At 32.1% G+C, this 19,357-nt stretch overlaps 2 protein-coding genes across 2 annotated transcripts in view; one reads left to right on the plus strand and one right to left on the minus strand.

Moving 5' to 3' along the window:
* LOC105209111 (uncharacterized) overlaps positions 1 to 13,108 on the minus strand; it is a 244,326-nt gene extending 231,218 nt beyond the window's left edge. Inside the window, exon 1 of the mRNA XM_054231097.1 lies at positions 12,938 to 13,108. The gene's annotated coding sequence lies outside the window, so the exon portion shown is untranslated. The remainder of the gene's footprint in view (positions 1 to 12,937) is intronic.
* The window catches only part of LOC114803696 (tigger transposable element-derived protein 4-like), a 46,282-nt gene continuing 33,739 nt past the window's right edge, over positions 6,815 to 19,357 (plus strand). The window contains exon 1 of the mRNA XM_054231794.1: positions 6,815 to 7,882. Coding sequence (XP_054087769.1) covers positions 6,943 to 7,882 — 940 coding nt within the window. The 5' untranslated portion in view covers positions 6,815 to 6,942. The remainder of the gene's footprint in view (positions 7,883 to 19,357) is intronic.

A 19,357-nucleotide genomic window follows, 5' to 3' on the forward strand; every position in this document is an offset into this window, starting at 1 on the left:
TGGAAGCTGCATTCAGAAAGCTGCACTCGCCCACTTATGGGTCAAAAACCATATCTCAGGAACTACTCGACCGATTTCAATGAAACTTGGTTTGTAATAGTTTCCTTACATCTCAATGATATGTTGTGAAAATAGGTCAAATCGCTTCACAACCACGCCTACTTTCTATATACCAAAACTTTGAAGACGATATGAATCGTTTACATTACAATATATAAAGTAAGCACTAGTGAAGATATCGGTGCAGAACTTTGCACAAATACTATGTTTATAGTGTGGCAGCCCCATTCTAAAAATCGCCGGACCATAGGTTTTTAAGGCCCCATACCTCGGTGCTTCTAACCTAATATTATGGTTTCCAACTTTCAATGAACTTTATACAATATATGGGGCATTCTCTAGAAAAAAAGCCACTTGAAAAAAATAGTTCTTTATTTTCTTTGGCAATTATATATCTTATAGTACATGTAAAACCTAAAATAAAACATATGGTTTTAGGTCTGTGTAACGCGGGGTTGCCATATTATAAGGGGCCAAAGTTTTTTGTAAAAAAATTTTCGAACCGCCATAACTTTAAAACTAATGAACAGATTTTAAAACACCGTGTGACTTTTTTGTACAGAATTTCTCAAACTTTAAAACTGTGTATCGTAAATTATCACGTACTTGAATCTAATCTACGTAATAATTAAAAAAAAAGCAAAAACAAAAAAAAACAAACGAAAAATAATTAAAAATTTGGAAAATACAAAAAAATTAAAATAAACATTAAAAAATAAAAAAAAGGGATTAAATGTCTGCTACGTCCACGTCGTTAATCCTGGGTTACGCTAAATTCTGATAATAATAGTGCATAAATCAATGATTTTTTATCATGTTCTGAGTTGGTTTTTTATTTGTAGCTCATACAAATATTGCTGTCCGAAAATTCCCTTTGGGGGATAAAAAGGTGATGAAATAAGGAACATTTTAAGATATTTTCGAAAAAAATCTAAGGGGCATAAGTTGTAAGAAATTCCAAAAAAAAAATTTAATTTTTTGCTATGAAATATTAATTTTAAAAATTTTTACGATACACAGTTTTAAAGTTTGAGAAATTCTGTACAAAAAAGTCACACGGTGTTTTAAAATCTGTTCATTAGTTTTAAAGTTATGGCGGTTCGAAATTTTTTTTACAAAAAACTTTGGCCCCTTATAATATGGCAACCCCGCGTTACACAGACCTAAAACCATATGTTTTATTTTAGGTTTTACATGTACTATAAGATATATAATTGCCAAAGAAAATAAAGAACTATTTTTTTTCAAGTGGCTTTTTTTCCAGAGAATGCCCCATATACAAAGTAGTATACTTTAACAGTTGCTGAAGTGTTCTATAAGAAAATCGTTTAAAAACTTTTTAGGATTAGATATTCTCGATCTATGTCTTAACTTGAACCCTCGGTTGCGAATATAAACAAACGTATGTTGTAAGTAGTAATAAAATGCTTTTATACACTAAGCTCTATATTACTATGTGTTCTTACACAGATGACGATCACATAGATGTGCTGAATAACAGTGAAGAAGGAATATAGAATGCATCATTTGGACTAATTAAATTGTTGATTCTGCTTTCCCACATATCACAAATTGGACAAGCTCTGCATTTTAATGTGATTTTTTGTGGCTGTGGCTGTTGACGTACATTTGATTGAAGTGATTGACAGTTTACGAGTTTTTCACATAAGCGGGTGTTAATTTAATTGTTTGCTGTCTCATAGTCTTCATCTGTTAAGCTCAGTTGTCATTTCGATGTAATAATTTCAACAATTCCAATTAGTTTGCCTCCCTCATTGTGCGAGTATTCTCGGATGACAGGTGAGCTTTTTGCTTTCTCATTGGTTTTTGTTTGAGGCTCCCCAACAAAATTACATGTACTTGGGATCTCTTTGTGTGTGGGAGAATTTGCATTTAGGCGCATTTGCTGTTTAAATATCTGCATATGTATTAGTACCCCGGTAGGAAATTGCAGATTATTTTTTTATGGAATAAAAATATATAAGGAATTTAAATTTTACTGATTTTTATAATGAATTTTGGATGATTACTGTATTTATATCCATGAAGTAATCCTGATATAGATAAAAAAAAATTCTCCATTTAGAATTTCTTTAATATGTCAAGAAAACACGGCCCAAATAGTATTCCTAAATATGTATACATATGTTAAAGAAAAATCAAAATTAATAAACCACTCAGCATATTAAAGGTAATATATAAACCGTACATACATATCTTTTCAATTTAGATTTTTTGTATTTTTTTTTTTTGAACAGGTAAAATTTAAATTAAACAACAGAGCAACGGAAGTGTGTTTGTAGTTCGCCATTCCGTCATTTGTAATTAATGTCCTTTGTTGGCATTGTTGTATAGAAGAATAGAAGTAGACCACATTCGCCTGAAGCGACAAAAAATTTGGAAAGTTGGAATGTAAAATATTTTTTGTTTACCCATCTTTGAATTGGAATGTTTCCTACCCCCCACTTGCAAAATTTCTTAGACAAACATTTGTATAAGCTTAAACTTGACCGAAATTCTGTCCGTGAAATGTCTCAAGGAAATTTTTTCAAGTGTTTAGATTTCGTTTTTGCCCGTATAATTTATTATGAGTCCAGAATGTGAATAGGGTCTTTCTCTTAAAGATATCAAGACATCGTTACTGAAAGTAATCGCCGATGCTAAAGCTTAGGTAGAAGCAAAATATCAATCCAACTCAAAAATAATATAGAAAAGTTGGAAGATCACTATAATCGTTTAATCACTCCTATTGGGCATTATGTAGAATAATAAATTTATTTTTTCCCCGTTAAACGATACAAGCTTCTCAGCGATCTATTATATATACAATTTGAATACTATTAATAGTAATATTTCAGGAAAGCACCTCTATTTACAAAATATATTAATGTAATTTGGCTCACTTGAAATTTAATGAAGTTATTTTATTATTCAACACTGTAGCGAGTTGCATTTACGCATAAATTAGTTACATTCGTTGATTTGCAGTTTACCATATATATTTCACCATATATATTACACCCAAATATATATTACTCTGAACAAGGACTTCTACATACACTCTCATTAACATAATAGCAGCAAAAAAATTGTGTGCCGAGCACCAACAATTCTTAATTATTGCAACTAGCTAGATCCACAGATAGTAGGAAGCTTATCATTAAGTGACCTTTGGTGTTGCTGAAATTTTATTACCTCGAAATATGGAAATTTTAGTCAAATTGCAACATTTTCAACTAACTCATTTGAAAATTATGTTAACTGATGTGCGAATGAAAAGCGCACCTAAAATTAGTTAGCCGTGTTATATGAAAACTGTACGATTTGGTATTGCGAATTGTAAAAATATCAAGAATTACATCACGAATTATATTACACTGTGAATGCAATGTACCCTTTATTTAGATATACTCACTCATTACACTCATAATAAAAATACTCTTTTCTACCGCAATTGAACAGCTCTTTTCCAAATAACACAATCCTCGGTTGCATAAATACACCCATATGTGAGCACTCGTTTATCAAATAGAAACCCAGGAAGGTCAAATACAATGCATTACTTAATCGTAAACTAGAATTCTTCACCTATTCAGAGAATATAGCTATCATATGATATATTCAATTAACCGATTGTCTGCTTCTGTCTTCAAGATCACGCTTTTGTCGCGAATTCGGTTGCTAGCAAATAACAATTAGTTCATAACTCTGAGATAAAGTTTTGAAATATTTGGTTACCTTGCGGTACAATATATTCTGGTTCAGACAGTTTTGGCTCTTCATTGAAGGTGATAGTGTGTGCACAACTTACACATGCATATATGCATTTAACTTTACGCCACAACAGATTTGCACACACACGCATCACATCTACTTTTATTATAGTGTTGTACTCGTATGTTAGCATGCCTGTTTGATGTAGTAGATGTACACTCTTGTCTTTTGACTGCTTCAGTGGGTATGTTAAAATTTGTGTGAGGACTTTGCGAATTCACTCCGGAAATTGCTTTTCTTATGTAAGTTTGCCTCGAGTAAAGTTTGATAATATCTTTAATTGCCACACTTGGTGGGTGGAATATTTTCCCTGGGAATACAATATATGTACATTTTGTTGCATATGTGGGAGTTTTAATTTAATTATAGGAAATGGTGCATTCGTGGTAATAGTTTTCACCCTTATTCAGGCATATAAAACTTATAAAATAAAGAGTATACTCATGCCGAAGCACTTCAAATATCCCGAATACATCCAAGCAACTCCAGAAATATACAATATATTTAAGCAAAATAAATTTTCGGGTATAAGGAATGAAATTGAGGCATATTTTCCTAATGAAATAATATGATTCTATAGTGGGGTATATATTTAGTTAACAGTAAAAATTTCTCAACATTTGGTACATCTTCAAGCAATAAAAAAAAAACCATAGAGAAACTTATCACAGCAGAAATCAGAAGAAAAAATATTTATGATTAGACGCACGACCCTTTCGTAAACACAACTACAGCAAAGGGTACAATGACGTTTATCTCACCGACATACCGTGTCTCACGTAAATGACGGATGGACATATTTGACAAGCACTCACATTACGAAATCAATGCCATATGAAGGATGAAAGAAAGGAAACTAAAAACTATTAAACTGCTAAATTAGCTTCAATAACCTATTCTGGATGCGTGTATGAAATGTTATACACTTGTCTCTTGATGGGTTTGTATGTGGCTTTAATCATTCAGATTGAATGATTGACCCATAAAGAATTAGGCAATTTTCGTAATTTCTTTTTAAGAAAGTACTCGATTGAATGTTTTGAAGTTTTGTGGACATAATAAGGAATATTTATATTTTAAATTTAATTTTTTTTTTACAAAAATATTGAAAACTAACCATAACTCAGTTAGTTGTCTTGGGTAGTGCCAAAAAAAGTTCCCCCACTGCTGACATGATTCCGGCTATATCAGTAGCTGAAGCAAAAAAATTCAAAAAGGTTATTAAAGTTGAAGGTATTTCCTATACAAGACCTACGATTTTTGAAAAATGTCAAAAATTTACGAAATGGCGTAGTTCTGAAAAAAAAACAAAATTTTTCTGGTAAAAAATGGTCGCTTTTTCAATGCCAAAATGACAATTCACAATTCACATTGGATTCAACCAATCAAAAAGAGTAAATATATTGAATAACGCTCAATTTAAATTTGAAGTCGATCGGTCAATTTCTCGTTGAGTTATGATGTCAGCAATTTTGAGAAATGTCGTTTCGAGAAAAACGCGTTTAAAGTTTCAACTATAGTTATCAATTTTAGGAAGCTGTCATTCAAAAACTATACAAGATATGACCATACCGCTCACACAGGATATTTTTGAAAGTATAAACTATAGAATAAGCAAATAATAAAAAAAATCGATTTTTTGAAAATGTCACACTGGTATGTTCAGAGGGCATGGGAGGGTTAATATTGTAACCACCAAATGGAAAACACTGAAATGGCTAAAAATGTTTACATAAACTTTTATACATCAAAACTTATATTGGTTTGCCTCTTGGATGTGCACTCGGCGAAATATGAAAGTCAAATAATACAGCAAATCGAGTAAACAATCATACAAATGTTTTTATAAATATATATGCACATATATGTTTACATTTCTCCTCTAGAAGTATATCAAGGACAAAAAGTTAAAAACTTAGCAAAAAGTTGTATTACCCAATGGACATACCACGAAATGGGCAACTGACAAGACAAAAATTGTATTACAAATGTATGCGTGAAGTGAGGAGTGGAGAGTTAAGTAGAAAGGATATGAGACGCAAGGATATGTGAATATTACTCAGAAATAAAACAGAGAATTTAATGTTGCCCTCATACATTTCTGGTACTAACTTACAAGTACTATCTTACAACTCACACATATGTATTTTAAATCCGCATTTGCATAATCAACGAGTTAATGTCACGTTTCAATGAGCGCTTAGCAGGTAATAGCGCTATAAAAAGACATGGCCAACATGTTACCAGCTGTTACATAAGTTGGCTCTTATTTATACAGTAGAATCTGTTTATTATGACTCCGCCTATATTGACCAACTGGTTACTATGACGTAATTACACTACGAAGTTTGGTTTTCATATAAAATTCTGTATATAAAAGTCGGATATAATGACTTCGCTTACAGTGACATGTCGCTTATTATGACCCATTTTTAATAAATTATGTCCGGTTAGAATGACTGACATGATTATTTACACCTCCCGCAATGTTCGTTGATTCCCGACGCTGTTCGGCACGTGGCTCGTTTTTGTTTTGAGTCTCAGTGAGTAATTGACGCTTGAATGTCACGCATTGTTGTTTGTTTGTTACTGTTACTGTTGTTACATTTACAATTGAGGAGAAGGGTGATATAATATGCAGATTAGAAAATGGAGAATCTAACGCATGTCTCGCAAAGGAATTTGGCGGGGGTCATTCGATCAATGATTTTTAAAAACAAGAACCGCATTAAGCAATCGTTCAATTCAAATGTTTTGAAACCGAAGAGGCTTCGAAAATCACGACAAGAAAATGTTGATGAAGCATTAATTCAGTGGTTTAAAAACATGAGAAACAAAGGAATACCTGTCAGCGGCCCTATGCTACAGGAAAAGGCAAATGGTTTTGCCGCGCGTTTTGGTATTCTCGACTTCAGTTGTTCTGCAAGCTGGATTAGTCGTTTTAAAGTTCGACATAACATTGTGACGGCAAAAATTGTCGGTGAATCTTCGTCTGTTGATCAAAATTCAACAACAAACTGGTTGATATCTGTGTGGCCGAATTTACGAAGACAATTTTCTGATGATGAGATATTTAATGCTGATGAAACCGGAATTTTTTACAAATTAATGCCGGATAAAACTTTAAAATTTAAAGGTGAAAATTGTAGTGGAGGTAAGTTGTCGAAAGATAGAATAACTGTCATGGTAGCAGCTAATATGAGTGGCACAGAGAAAAAGAAATTGCTCATTATTGGAAAGTCACAAAAACCAAGATGTTTTAGAAGTGTCAAATCATTACCTGTCGATTATGCTAACAATCGTAAAGCTTGGATGACGTCAGAACTTTTTGAAAAATGGCTTCGTGATTGGGATCGTGATTTGGTGAAGAAGAAGAAAACGATTCTATTGCTGGTTGATAATTGCCCGGCGCATCCAAATGTTACTGATTTAAAGTCTATAACACTTGCTTTCCTTCCGCCGAATACAACATCAGTACTGCAGCCAATGGATCAGGGAATAAAACGATCACTCAAAACGAATTTTAGGAAGAACCTTGTGCTCAAAATGATTAGCTGTCTTGATGCTAATGAAAACAACTCTTCTACAAAAATAACGGTGCTAGATGAAATTTTGACGGTTAATGATGCCTGGAATAAAATGTCACAAAGTACCATTCGTAACTGTTTCAAACATGCAGGTTTCATTGAAAGCCACGACGGTTTACCTATTCAAATATCAGAACATGAATTCGATGAAGAAGATGACATTTCTTTATCTCTGTGGTCACGAAACCTAAATTCAGATTCTTTAGCAGCACCGGAAATGTGGGAAGATTATGTTGACGTCGATAGCGCTCTCCTCACATCCGAAGAACCCAACGATGAAAATATCGCACAGAACATTAGTGCTAAGAAACAACTCGAAAGTGATGGGGAAGAGGAAGTCGAGGAAGAACCATTACCTACCGCAGAAGAGGCATTAAAAGCTGCAGAATTATTATCACGATTTGTTCACAGCAATATTGAAAATGATAATTTGACCATAGCTATGTCTTCTATACACAATAGTATTAGAGACTGTTTTTACAATAAAATGAAAAAACAAAAGCAGACAAAAATTACAGATTACAGTAAAATATACACTTGTATGTGTTATAATGTGCTGATTACGTACAATTTTGATTTTGATTTAATATGTATGTATACATATTTAATTACTATGTTTCTGTATTAAAGTCCTTAAGTACATACATATTTACATAAAAAAGTTTTTCATTTCACAAAACGCTTTCTATGACGTCCGCTTATTTTGACGTGTTTGTCAATTCCTTTCGATGTCATAATAAATGGATTCTACTGTAATTGTGCAACTGGGAGTTTTTTCAAAAGGAAAAGCAGTTCAACTAAGTATTATTGACAAGCAAATGCAGCGTTGCAGATGGGTTAATAGATATGTTTATATTCATTTATTTATTATCATGCTGTTACCATGGACTGTTAATCTGACATAAACATTAGAAAATATATGTATATGATTATTCTTTTGTAAAACAATAATGTACAGTGTAACACAACTGTAGTCTTAATGTCTGACGGCCCTTCAACCACATCAACATGATCGATAAATTGAAAACATTACTAATTTAAAGTTAGATTCAGAAATACAAAAAGAAAATAGACTTTTCTAAAATATATATTAGGTCTACAACTTTGCTTCAGCCTTTTTTATATAAATTTAAGACTTTTTTTGTATAAAAACGGTTACAAGAATGTTATTGAAAATATTGGCCGTCGCTAGCTACTACTTTTGACCACCTTTTTGGCAGCATGCGTATTCCGTGCAAATGTCGAGAATTCGGCTCAAAAAGTGACATTTTTTCAGTTGAGAATAAGTTTGAGATGCAAACAAATGTCTACAAATATTTTGTTGCGTTAATGTTGACACAAATGTCAAAGATAGATATAAAACGATTTAATCGACCAGTGTTTGACCCTAGAGACATCTATTGGAAAACGGCGGAAGCAAAGTTGTAGACCAATATATTTATAATATTTCCTTGGCAAAACTGTGAGCGTCCTTAAACCGTAATAATTTTATTGCATTAAATGCAACAATTAATTTAATGAGTACCCATCCTTCCACTTCAACAACTTTCATAACCCTCTTATGTTTGATGACAATAATTGCATTTCTGTAATCTGAAAAGTTTATTGAAAAAAAACCAAGCAGCGCATATTTCGCAGTTTTATCTCTGTAATTGCATTGTATTAAGTAATTAATCAGTTATTAATTTGTATAGGCAATTTTAATTATGTTCCATAACAAGTGTAATTCTTTGTCTGCATTTTAAATGGTTATTAATTAATTTTAAAATCATAAAGCAGTTTATTTATATTTTTGTTTTTGTAACGTGCTTGTTTTGTGGGTATAGTATAATGTAGAATGTCCGCTTTAGTTAGTTAAAATCAGCTTCGCGACTACATTGAGCAGTGGAAGTTACGTATACGCACTGTACGTGCAGTATTTTGATATCCGCATTTGCTGGTTTGGATGTTAAATAATTAATTGTTTTTGTACATTTATTGTGTATTATTATTATGTATGATATTTAATGAGAAATTAAAATTTTAATTGAAAAAGGTTGATTTCTACAACTACCACTACAGTTTTAAACAAATACAGTGGAACTTCCATAACTCGAATTTCTATAACTCGAACTATTGATGTGGTAATAGAAGGCAACTTTCATACAAATTTCCTTCCATTAATCATTTGATCAGTGCATAATACAAAATTTAAAATTTTTCTATCGAGGTAGAATTTTAGAAGAGTCCTCTATATCTTATGGAGGCGAACAAAAAGTATTACATTACACTTATGAATTGCATAAATCATGTAACGTCAAGAGCCAAACAATTACAAACTGTAACAAACAAAATTCAGAATACATGTTTTAACGTACATAAAACTTTTTGCGAAGTAAATAAATAAAACTGGGTATAAATCTATATTTTACTACTTTTTGAAAAATTAAATTTTTTTATGAAAATTCTATAACTCGAAGTTTTTTGTGCATTATGGTGATTCGAGTTAGAGAAGTTCCACTGTATATAATAAACAAATTTGTATATTTGTTGTTCAGTATAATTACTAGGCCACGTCGAAACTTCAAAATTAATACTTCAAAAATAGCTTAAATTAATAAAACGTCAAAAATATGAAAAACAAGTAAGGAAAGGCTAAGTTCGGGTGCAACCGAACATTTTATACTCTCGCAATTTATTTAGAGATTTACCTAAATTTGAAAAAAAAAATTACCCTTAGGCACTGAGTTCTTCATGTTTGATATCAGAGGCCTTGAAAAGTCATGGTTCGATTTTGACAATTTTTCCACAAGTGATGTCACAGCTCAAATACAATATTTGTGTAAAGTTTTATTTCGCAATCTTTATCGGTTCCTTATGTATACATTATAGAGTAAACGAATCAGAAGGATTCAAAATTGAGTTATATGGGAACTAGGCGTAGTTGTGAACCGATTTCGCCACCAGTGTAATCAGGGTGTCAAGAAAATATTATATACCGAATTTCATTGAAATCTGTCGAGTAGTTCTTGAGATATAGTTTTTGACCCCTGAGTGGGCGACGCCACGCCCATTTTTCATTTTGTAAAAAAATCTCAGTGCAGCTTCCTTCTGCCATTTCTTATGTAGAATGTGGTATTTCTGACGTTTCTCGTTAGTGAGTTAACGCACTTTTAGTCATTTTCAACCTAACCTTTGTATGGGAGGTGGGAGTGGTTATTATCCGATTTCTTTCATTTTTGGACTGTATAAGGAAACAACTAAAAGAAACGACTGCAGAAAGTTTGGTTTATAAAGCTCTATTGGTTTGCAAGATATATACAAAAAATCTATTTGGGGGCGGGGACACGCCCACTTTTCCAAAAAAATTACATTCAAATGTGCCCCTCCCTAATTCGATCCTATGTTCCAAATTGTATTTTCATAACTTTATTTATGGCTTAGTTATAGCTCTTTATGTGTTTTTGGTTATCGCCATTTTGTGGGCGTGGCAGTGGTCCGATTCCGCCCATCTTCGAACTTAACCTTCTTATGGTGCCAAGGAACACGTGTTCCAAGTTTCATTAAGATATCTCAATTTTTACTCAAGTTACAGCTTGCACGGACGGACGGACGGACAGACAGACATTCGGATTTGAACTTTACTCGTCACCCTGATCACTTTGGTATATATAACCCTATATCTAACTCGTTTAGTTTTGGGTGTTACAAACAACCGTTATGTGGACAAAACTATAATACTCTCTTAGCAACTTTTGTTGCGAGAGTATAAAAATTTGTGCAAGAAAATCAACTCCACTACTGAAATATTCTAAAAATTATAGTTAGCTTTTAATCCAGTTTTCACTTTGAAATTTGATGACACATTAGACTGTAAAAAAGCTCTACACAAACCACAAATTATGTTGTCACATAAACTGATGATACCCACAGCTAGGTTAGTTGGCAAGGTTACGTATACGCCAAGGGTAACCCATGTTATTATCGCCATTAATCCTCATTTCAGTAAGTCTCAAGATAGCATATAAGAAATACTTTTTAAATAAAATTAAAGCGAATGTATGTTGTTATGACAGTGTAGTTTTGTTTAAAGTATATTTTCTCAATGCAGATTTGAATTGACTGAATTTATTTTTAAGTTTAATTGAATATTTTTTTTTGTTTTAAAGGGATTTACTGGCCACATAAATTATCCAAAATCACTCGAGGTACTCACTTGAAGGATGTGAAATTCTCACTTATAAAGTATTAAATTTTTTTGCTTACATACTCAAAGTTATCACTTAATTTAACAGCAAATAAGAGCAAGAATCTGACGGCGCAAGTCTCCGCAGCTAGGCTGAATGCCGTGTATGTTTCAAATTTTTATATTATGTTAGTTTTATTAGTTATGGTTTTTCTTTATTCTTACGATCTTCCCGTTGTAGCAGTTTCATCACTCACTAAATCACTTCAGGATAACGACTTACGCACTTCGTAAGTAGTTGAAAAGTGCCTTAAGAGCCATTCAGCCAAGTCATTTAATTTAATGTGCCGGTTTTTTTTTTTAAGTGGAATGATTTAAATTTATGCGGTGAATGTAAAAGTGCTTGTGAAAATTTGTATTTAACTTTGTCTATAAAAGAATAAGACTTTGTTCGTATGCATGTATGAGTAAGTATTTTCCTGAAGGTTTGGTTTGGAATGAAAAAAAAAACTCATTTAAGCCCTAGGATAATCTGTTGTATAAACTCTTGGCGCCTATAATATGAATAAATACTACTCTTTAATTCTGCTATAGAAAAATGAATAACATACCCACCATTGTTTGACGCATATCACTTCTATCAATACATTTTGGCTAAAACTGGCTAAACGGTTAGGAAACTGTTAGCCGATTTATTGACATCAATTTTTTAATTCAAAGAAATGGCTAAGATTCTAATAATTTTGTTTGAAAAAATATTGCCATTCTATATAAGTTTGTTCGCTAAAAATATCATTTGGCTTTCACTAAGACGGTCACGAATGTGTTTAAGTTCTGTCACTTTGAAACAAAGCTCTAGGGAATACTCATGAAAAAATTAATGTACCTTCTTTTTTGTTTGGTTTCATATCGAAATCATCTTTTCAGTGGCCTTATTTTCCCCTCAGCTATTCAAACACCATTGCTAACCAGTTTGCAAACATTCAATGGTAAATTTATGCACACTACAAACGGAGGGTTGCAGAAAGTTTCGCAAAAACTCTGAAGAAAAAGTTTTTCAACAGTACCACAAACTTGGTTTGAATTGATTACACAAGAAACCCATGTTTTTGTGGAAAATATACGAAGTATCCAAATATAAATAAAGATTAACATAAAAGTTTGTTAAGAAATAAAAATTTCAGCAAATATTTTTGTTTTTCATAAAAAAATATTTTATTTTTATTTGAAAAAGTAGTGTGTTTAGATAATAAATAATTATAAATTTGTTTTTTTATTGCTTTTCTTAAATATGTCTCAATGTATTTATTTCTTCGAATTTACTGAATTTTTTTTTAATAAGTGCTATTACCTTCGAACTATAATGCCTTCACAACTGCAAAAGATTTAAGAAGGTTGCTAAGTTACTGTTTACAAGCCACATTCATTTAGACATACAAGCACTATAAACCAACCATTTTTATCATTTTCCTTTATTTGTTTTTCATAATTCAATATAAAATATTTTTCAATTCAAAATTCAAATTCATTTTATGTTACAGATTTTTAAATATTTTCACTTTCACAACGCCAATTCAACGAGCCCGCCACGTAGTGTCGTATATTCGCATTCTCATCAGATTTTTAATTTATGTGATATACATTTTTACCGTTAACAAGTTCTTGCACATCCGTTCAGCGAGGCAAACGAAATTAAACTGCAGCAGAAAAACAGTTAAGCCAACGGCTACGAATGCTAAAGAGTCCAATTGAGATGATGTCCACATGTCCTTTAAGCAGAGAGCGACAGTGAGTGACAACTATGCTGAGTAAGTCTACGCTAAAGAGAGTACAGCGAGTAAAAGAGAACATACTCAACGTTGATTGTACATTGAGAACGGTGAGTGCACTTTGTTATACTTTTCATTTGAGTTGTTTTTATATATTTTCTAACTAAGTTACTTCAGTCTCAGAGAAGGAAACACATTATTTAATTTGAGCGTAATACAGATAAGATTATTTCTGCCTATTCTAAACTACCCACATCGCTTTAACCACCTTCGCACTCTTCGTATAGATTATTTTATGAACCATGCGGTAAATATAAGTTTTAACAAAAAGTTGTATATGAGGTTACAAAACGTTTAATTGTTTTCTTCATATTTCACATATAAATTTTTACTGTATTGAGTACTGTTTAAATAGTTTCAATAACTGCTAGAATACAAATATGGATTTTTAAATTCTGGACAAAAAAGCCTATGTTTTTATATGATATTTTTAAGTCATTAGAAATATATTTTTTGTAGCTTTTATTACAGCTTTAGTTCAATATCCATATGAGAAGATTGTAAATACTTACATTAAATACAAATAACCAAAATTTTATAAAAAGGATCAATTTTAGTTCTTGTAGTATATAAATAAGTATACATTTCATAGAAACATGTTGCTGGCAACATCAAACAAAATCTACAAATATGTTTGTGCAACAACCACTTGTTGCATGCTGACTTTCGTCGAACATATGATTTCTATGAATAATATGGGTTATTATGTACATATGCATCTACCGATACTATATGTGCGTGCTTGCATACATAGCGCATGCGCAATTCTCCACCCACAACATTTTCTCATTTTCATGAATGAAACGAAAATTGTATATCTACAGAGATTTGGGCTTGTATATATATATATATATATTGGTACAAATGTCTCTGCAATCAGCTGATAGTGAACCTCTTTTTAAAATTAAATAAAGGCATATCCTACAGCGTGGTTATATACAATAATTGAACATTTCATTATTATGGAGACCTTCCTTTATCAAACTGAAAGTACAAGCTTTGACCAAAATATTTTTGCTGTCATATAAGTATGAAACGTATGCGAATGTAGGTAGTGTAATTAAAAAAAAATATATATATAAAATGTAGAAGTTAGTGCAAACACTCAATTATTCAAAGCCTAAACAAGCAAAGTCTTTTTATGTTTTGTTACTAAATCAAACAATCTTAATTGCTTTTTACATCTAAATACATACTTATATCTATATATTTTTGTTTAATAAGCCTTTACGAACTATATAACTAAAGGGTGATTTTTTAAGAGCTTGATAACTTTAAAAAAAAAAAAACGCATAAAATTTGCAAAATCTCATCGGTTCTTTATTTGAAACGTTAGATTGGTTCATGACATTTACTTTTTGAAGATAATTTCATTTAAATGTTGACCGCGGCTGCGTCTTAGGTGGTCCATTCGGAAAGTCCAATTTTGGGCAACTTTTTCGAGCATTTCGGCCGGAATAGCCCGAATTTCTTCGGAAATGTTGTCTTCCAAAGCTGGAATAGTTGCTGGCTTATTTCTGTAGACTTTAGACTTGACGTAGCCCCACAAAAAATAGTCTAAAGGCGTTAAATCGCATGATCTTGGTGGCCAACTTACGGGTCCATTTCTTGAGATGAATTGTTCTCCGAAGTTTTCCCTCAAAATGGCCATAGAATCGCGAGCTGTGTGGCATGTAGCGCCATCTTGTTGAAACCACATGTCAACCAAGTTCAGTTCTTCCATTTTTGGCAACAAAAAGTTTGTTAGCATCGAACGATAGCGATCGCCATTCACCGTAACGTTGCGTCCAACAGCATCTTTGAAAAAATACGGTCCAATGATTCCACCAGCGTACAAACCACACCAAACAGTGCATTTTTCGGGATGCATGGGCAGTTCTTGAACGGCTTCTGGTTGCTCTTCACCCCAAATGCGGCAATTTTGCTTATTTACGTAGCCATTCAACCAGAAATGAGCCTCATCGCTGAACAAAATTTGTCGGACGTAAAGCGCGAAACACATTTCGAACCGAACACTGATTTTGGTAATAAAATTCAATGATTTGCAAGCGTTGCTCGTTAGTAAGTCTATTCATGATGAAATGTCAAAGCATACTGAGCATCTTTCTCTTTGACACCATGTCTGAAATCCCACGTGATCTGTCAAATACTAATGCATAAAAATCCTAACCTCAAAAAAATCACCCGTTACATAACTACAAAGCAAATATTTGCCAAACATGTCTGATGCTTTAACAAGTGCTGATTAATGGAAATTGCCACGCTTGTAGTGTTTTATGTTCATTTTCTGCAATTTATTTTACGTTTACGGGATTATGGAATTATCCATACCTATATTGATTGACAATGTTTTTCAGAAAATGTTTGTACGGTAACACTTGTGCTCTTAATGTGTTTACTTGGTTATCCAATTTTAATTAAAAACCCATTATAAATTTCCATAAACTTTTGATTTGTTAAATATTCCCTTCTAAACCTTGTTTGCTTATGATATCCTTGTTCATCATCCTTTGAGGCCCAATGAACCTTGCTGGAGTAACAGTCAAAAATATATTACGCTGTTTGCAGATAAAATATGATTTTAGGGCTTCCGAAAATTGTCTGATTTTATCCACTAAGGTATCGATAAAATGAATTTCAGTACTTCTAGCCTAATATTTCAAAATACACCAAAGTGGTAATAATTTTCATTTTAGTCTAGTTAAATTTTTATTAAGTCACACCCTGTGGAATTTTTATGTAATATTATATACTGGCAATGGCTGCACATTCTTTGCTGACATGAGCACCAAATTAGCACTTTGTCGATGCGGCAAGGTCTACTTTTAAGGCGAGAAATATCATGATGGTTATGAGTTTGTAAAATATGTAAAAACATAAATTATATAAATACGTTCGTACGGAAAATGCAGAGGGAAAAATTACATGGAAATTATGTACATTGGAACCAGAATACGTGAAATAGGAAAGGTTGCGACACTGCGTATACGTAACCGAATCAAAATATCTAACCAACCATTTGTTTAGAAAAGAAAGTGTCATCAGTTTCAGTGGAAAAACTAACAGCAATTTGCATTGGCTATAAAATAAATTTTTGTTGTTTTTTTTTGTTTTTGTTTATTTATTGAATCTGCTCTTTGAAGCCTAACAATAAGTTATAAAATCTTAATCCTAATTAACCTAATCAACCAAGTGATTGAGTTGTTTTGGTGAAACGTTGCACTTCAGTGTGCTGGCATATCTCTTCTTTTTAGACGTGATTGATTACAAGAATGTACTAAAGCATTAGCCAATGGGTTTGGGTGATCTCGGAGTTTGGATAAATATTTGTTTCTGCTGTTCGCTACTTCTTCCTTTACCATGAGAATGCCAAGCGTATTTTCATTACGCATGTATCATGGTGAGCACGTGATTGTTCTAAGTATTTTTGTTTGGAATCTCTGAATTATATCGATATTGATAGCACAGGTCGTACCCCACAGTTCAATGCCGTACATCCAAATCGGCTCTATGACCGCGTTATATAACAAACAGAACTTTGTTCTCTAGGCTAAGTTTTTAATTATTGTTTATAAGCCAATTTAAGTTTGCAGCTCTTATCTTCATGCAGATTATTTTGCTCGATATATGTTACTTCAGTCGCTTGGGGTACTAAAATATTGTTCATTTTAACTGCCGAACACGTTTAGTCCATAATGCGATTATTTTTATTCAATGTAATTGTGCAGCAGAATTATATACACAATAATGGCCATAGTGATTCTGAAATAAATTTGAATGATAAAAATTGTTTTAAAATGTAATTCCATTCATCAAATTGCATTTCATATTGCTTCACCCATGAATACTCTTCACTTTGAAAAGGTTTCAAATGCTTTAACAGGCCATTTTGATGGTACAGCAAGTGGTCTGAATTTGGAGTTTTAAGTCAGTTGTATTAACCAATCTATCGCTAAAAGTTTCAGCCACATACAAAGCAATATAATGGCTTCTTATGTTTCCTTCTACAAATACATAAATTATGTCTGCCAGCAAAGCTGTTGGCCTTGTTGCACGAGGTTATTGTCTGTTTGTCTAACGTTAGGATGTTGTGCACGCGAGTTGCCGCTTCTGTTCGTGGTTGCAACGTTATTATGCTTGACATCTATACATATGTGTGTATACGTTTCATTTGATATCGTTGCTTCCATTTATTTAAGTGCATGCTCCCAGTTGAATAATGCCACGAACATAAATGACTTTCAACTAAAAGTTGCTGTGCTACTTTTCATGTCAAATTAAACTCTTCACCACTTCGTGTTGCTCAAGGCAAATAACGCCGGACATTTCTCGCATTCTCAAGCTTCAGTAAAAAATCCACAGGGGCATAAAAATATATTGGTCTATAAAAAATATGTTAAAACGTGTTGCATTTCAGTCCACTAACTCTGACACCAACTGTGAAAATATGGCACACGAAGAAAAAAGCTTGCACAATGGTAATTGTATTCCTCTGAGATGCTCTAAAGTGACAAATTTTTCATTTAGTATTTTAAGTCCAATACGAATTGACTTTGGTGGCTAAAATTGACATTCCAATAAAAATATATTTTTGTGTTAACTGAAGCAAAAAAATTTCAATTTGTACTTTTGATTTTTAAATTTCCTATCGATGAAAATTGAAATAAAACAAATAATATATTTATTATTTAGATTTTCAGACATTTTCTTATTCTGTTTCTAGTTCCAAGCTGAAAATTTTACAGTTTAATGTTTTTTTTGGTTTCTTACAGATTAACACTGTTTCTCTGTTTCTTTATTTTTTGCGTCACCTTGCAGCGTCTCCATTTTATTACATTTCCTTCCCTGTAACTTGGTAATTAACCAGAATTAGTAGGAAGCCCTACTGCATGGAAGGTTACTTGAAAGCCAATGTGTATACGTTTTTTAATTATTTGCCATTAAGTTTATAAAATATTAAAGGCAACCCTTTGCGAACTTTTATGCTTGTGTAAATATCTACTAAATATGCGGGAGTTATTAAAACGTAAGTTAATTTTACACATTAAAATTTTTTTAAGAAACTTATCCCAAATTGACTAGTAGTTTGTGGAATATATTTATTTATAAAATTATCTGAGACCTTTCTTTTAGGTTCTTCTATAAACTCAATCTCATCAGTATCTATCAACCAAATTTAACATTAATACGTTTATACATTTTTATGCAAATAATATGTAACAGTATCAATATCATTACTTTACCATTATGCTAATTTCTTAGACTCAATTGAAATTGAATTCGATATTTGGCAAGTGGGTGACGAAATAAAAAAAATTATCCATCAAATGCACCAGTCTGTTGTCAAAATCTCTTAAGGTGACAAAGATAAATCTCTTGAGTAATAACTTGAATGAAACTCAAACAGTTGGCTAGACAAATTTTTTCATTATTTTTTGCATATTGATTGACTTGCATTACTTTCTCTTTACATTTAGCCGAAAACACATTAGAAAATATGCAAATATTATACGGTTTGTTGGAAATTGTTTTCCAGACTGTGTTGTTTGAAATATTTTATTATGCATTTCAACTTTTGTATTAATTTCTAGACAACAAGGATTTATATGTATTTTATTAGGTATTATAACGACCCTAAGTTTTATAGTAGTGGATTATGTCATATCCAATATACTGGACCATCTTTTAGCCTTTGTTGCTTTACAATATTGAAAAAGAGGGGAAGCAGCTTTACATAACTGAGTAAGCATTACCATTATTTCTTTAAAACAATCTGATATCAATATATGAAATGCTTAATAGGAACTACTTTCCGTCTATTTATGCAGGAAAGTTCTTAATCACTTGCATCAACTGTATAGCTCGGTTGTTTTTAGATATGAGTGATTACTTCACGATTGAATTCACTTATTTGTTTTATTGATAAGCCGCGGTCAGCGTTT

Source organism: Zeugodacus cucurbitae, chromosome 5 (assembly GCF_028554725.1).
Source record: "Zeugodacus cucurbitae isolate PBARC_wt_2022May chromosome 5, idZeuCucr1.2, whole genome shotgun sequence".
NCBI lineage: Eukaryota > Metazoa > Arthropoda > Insecta > Diptera > Tephritidae > Zeugodacus > Zeugodacus cucurbitae.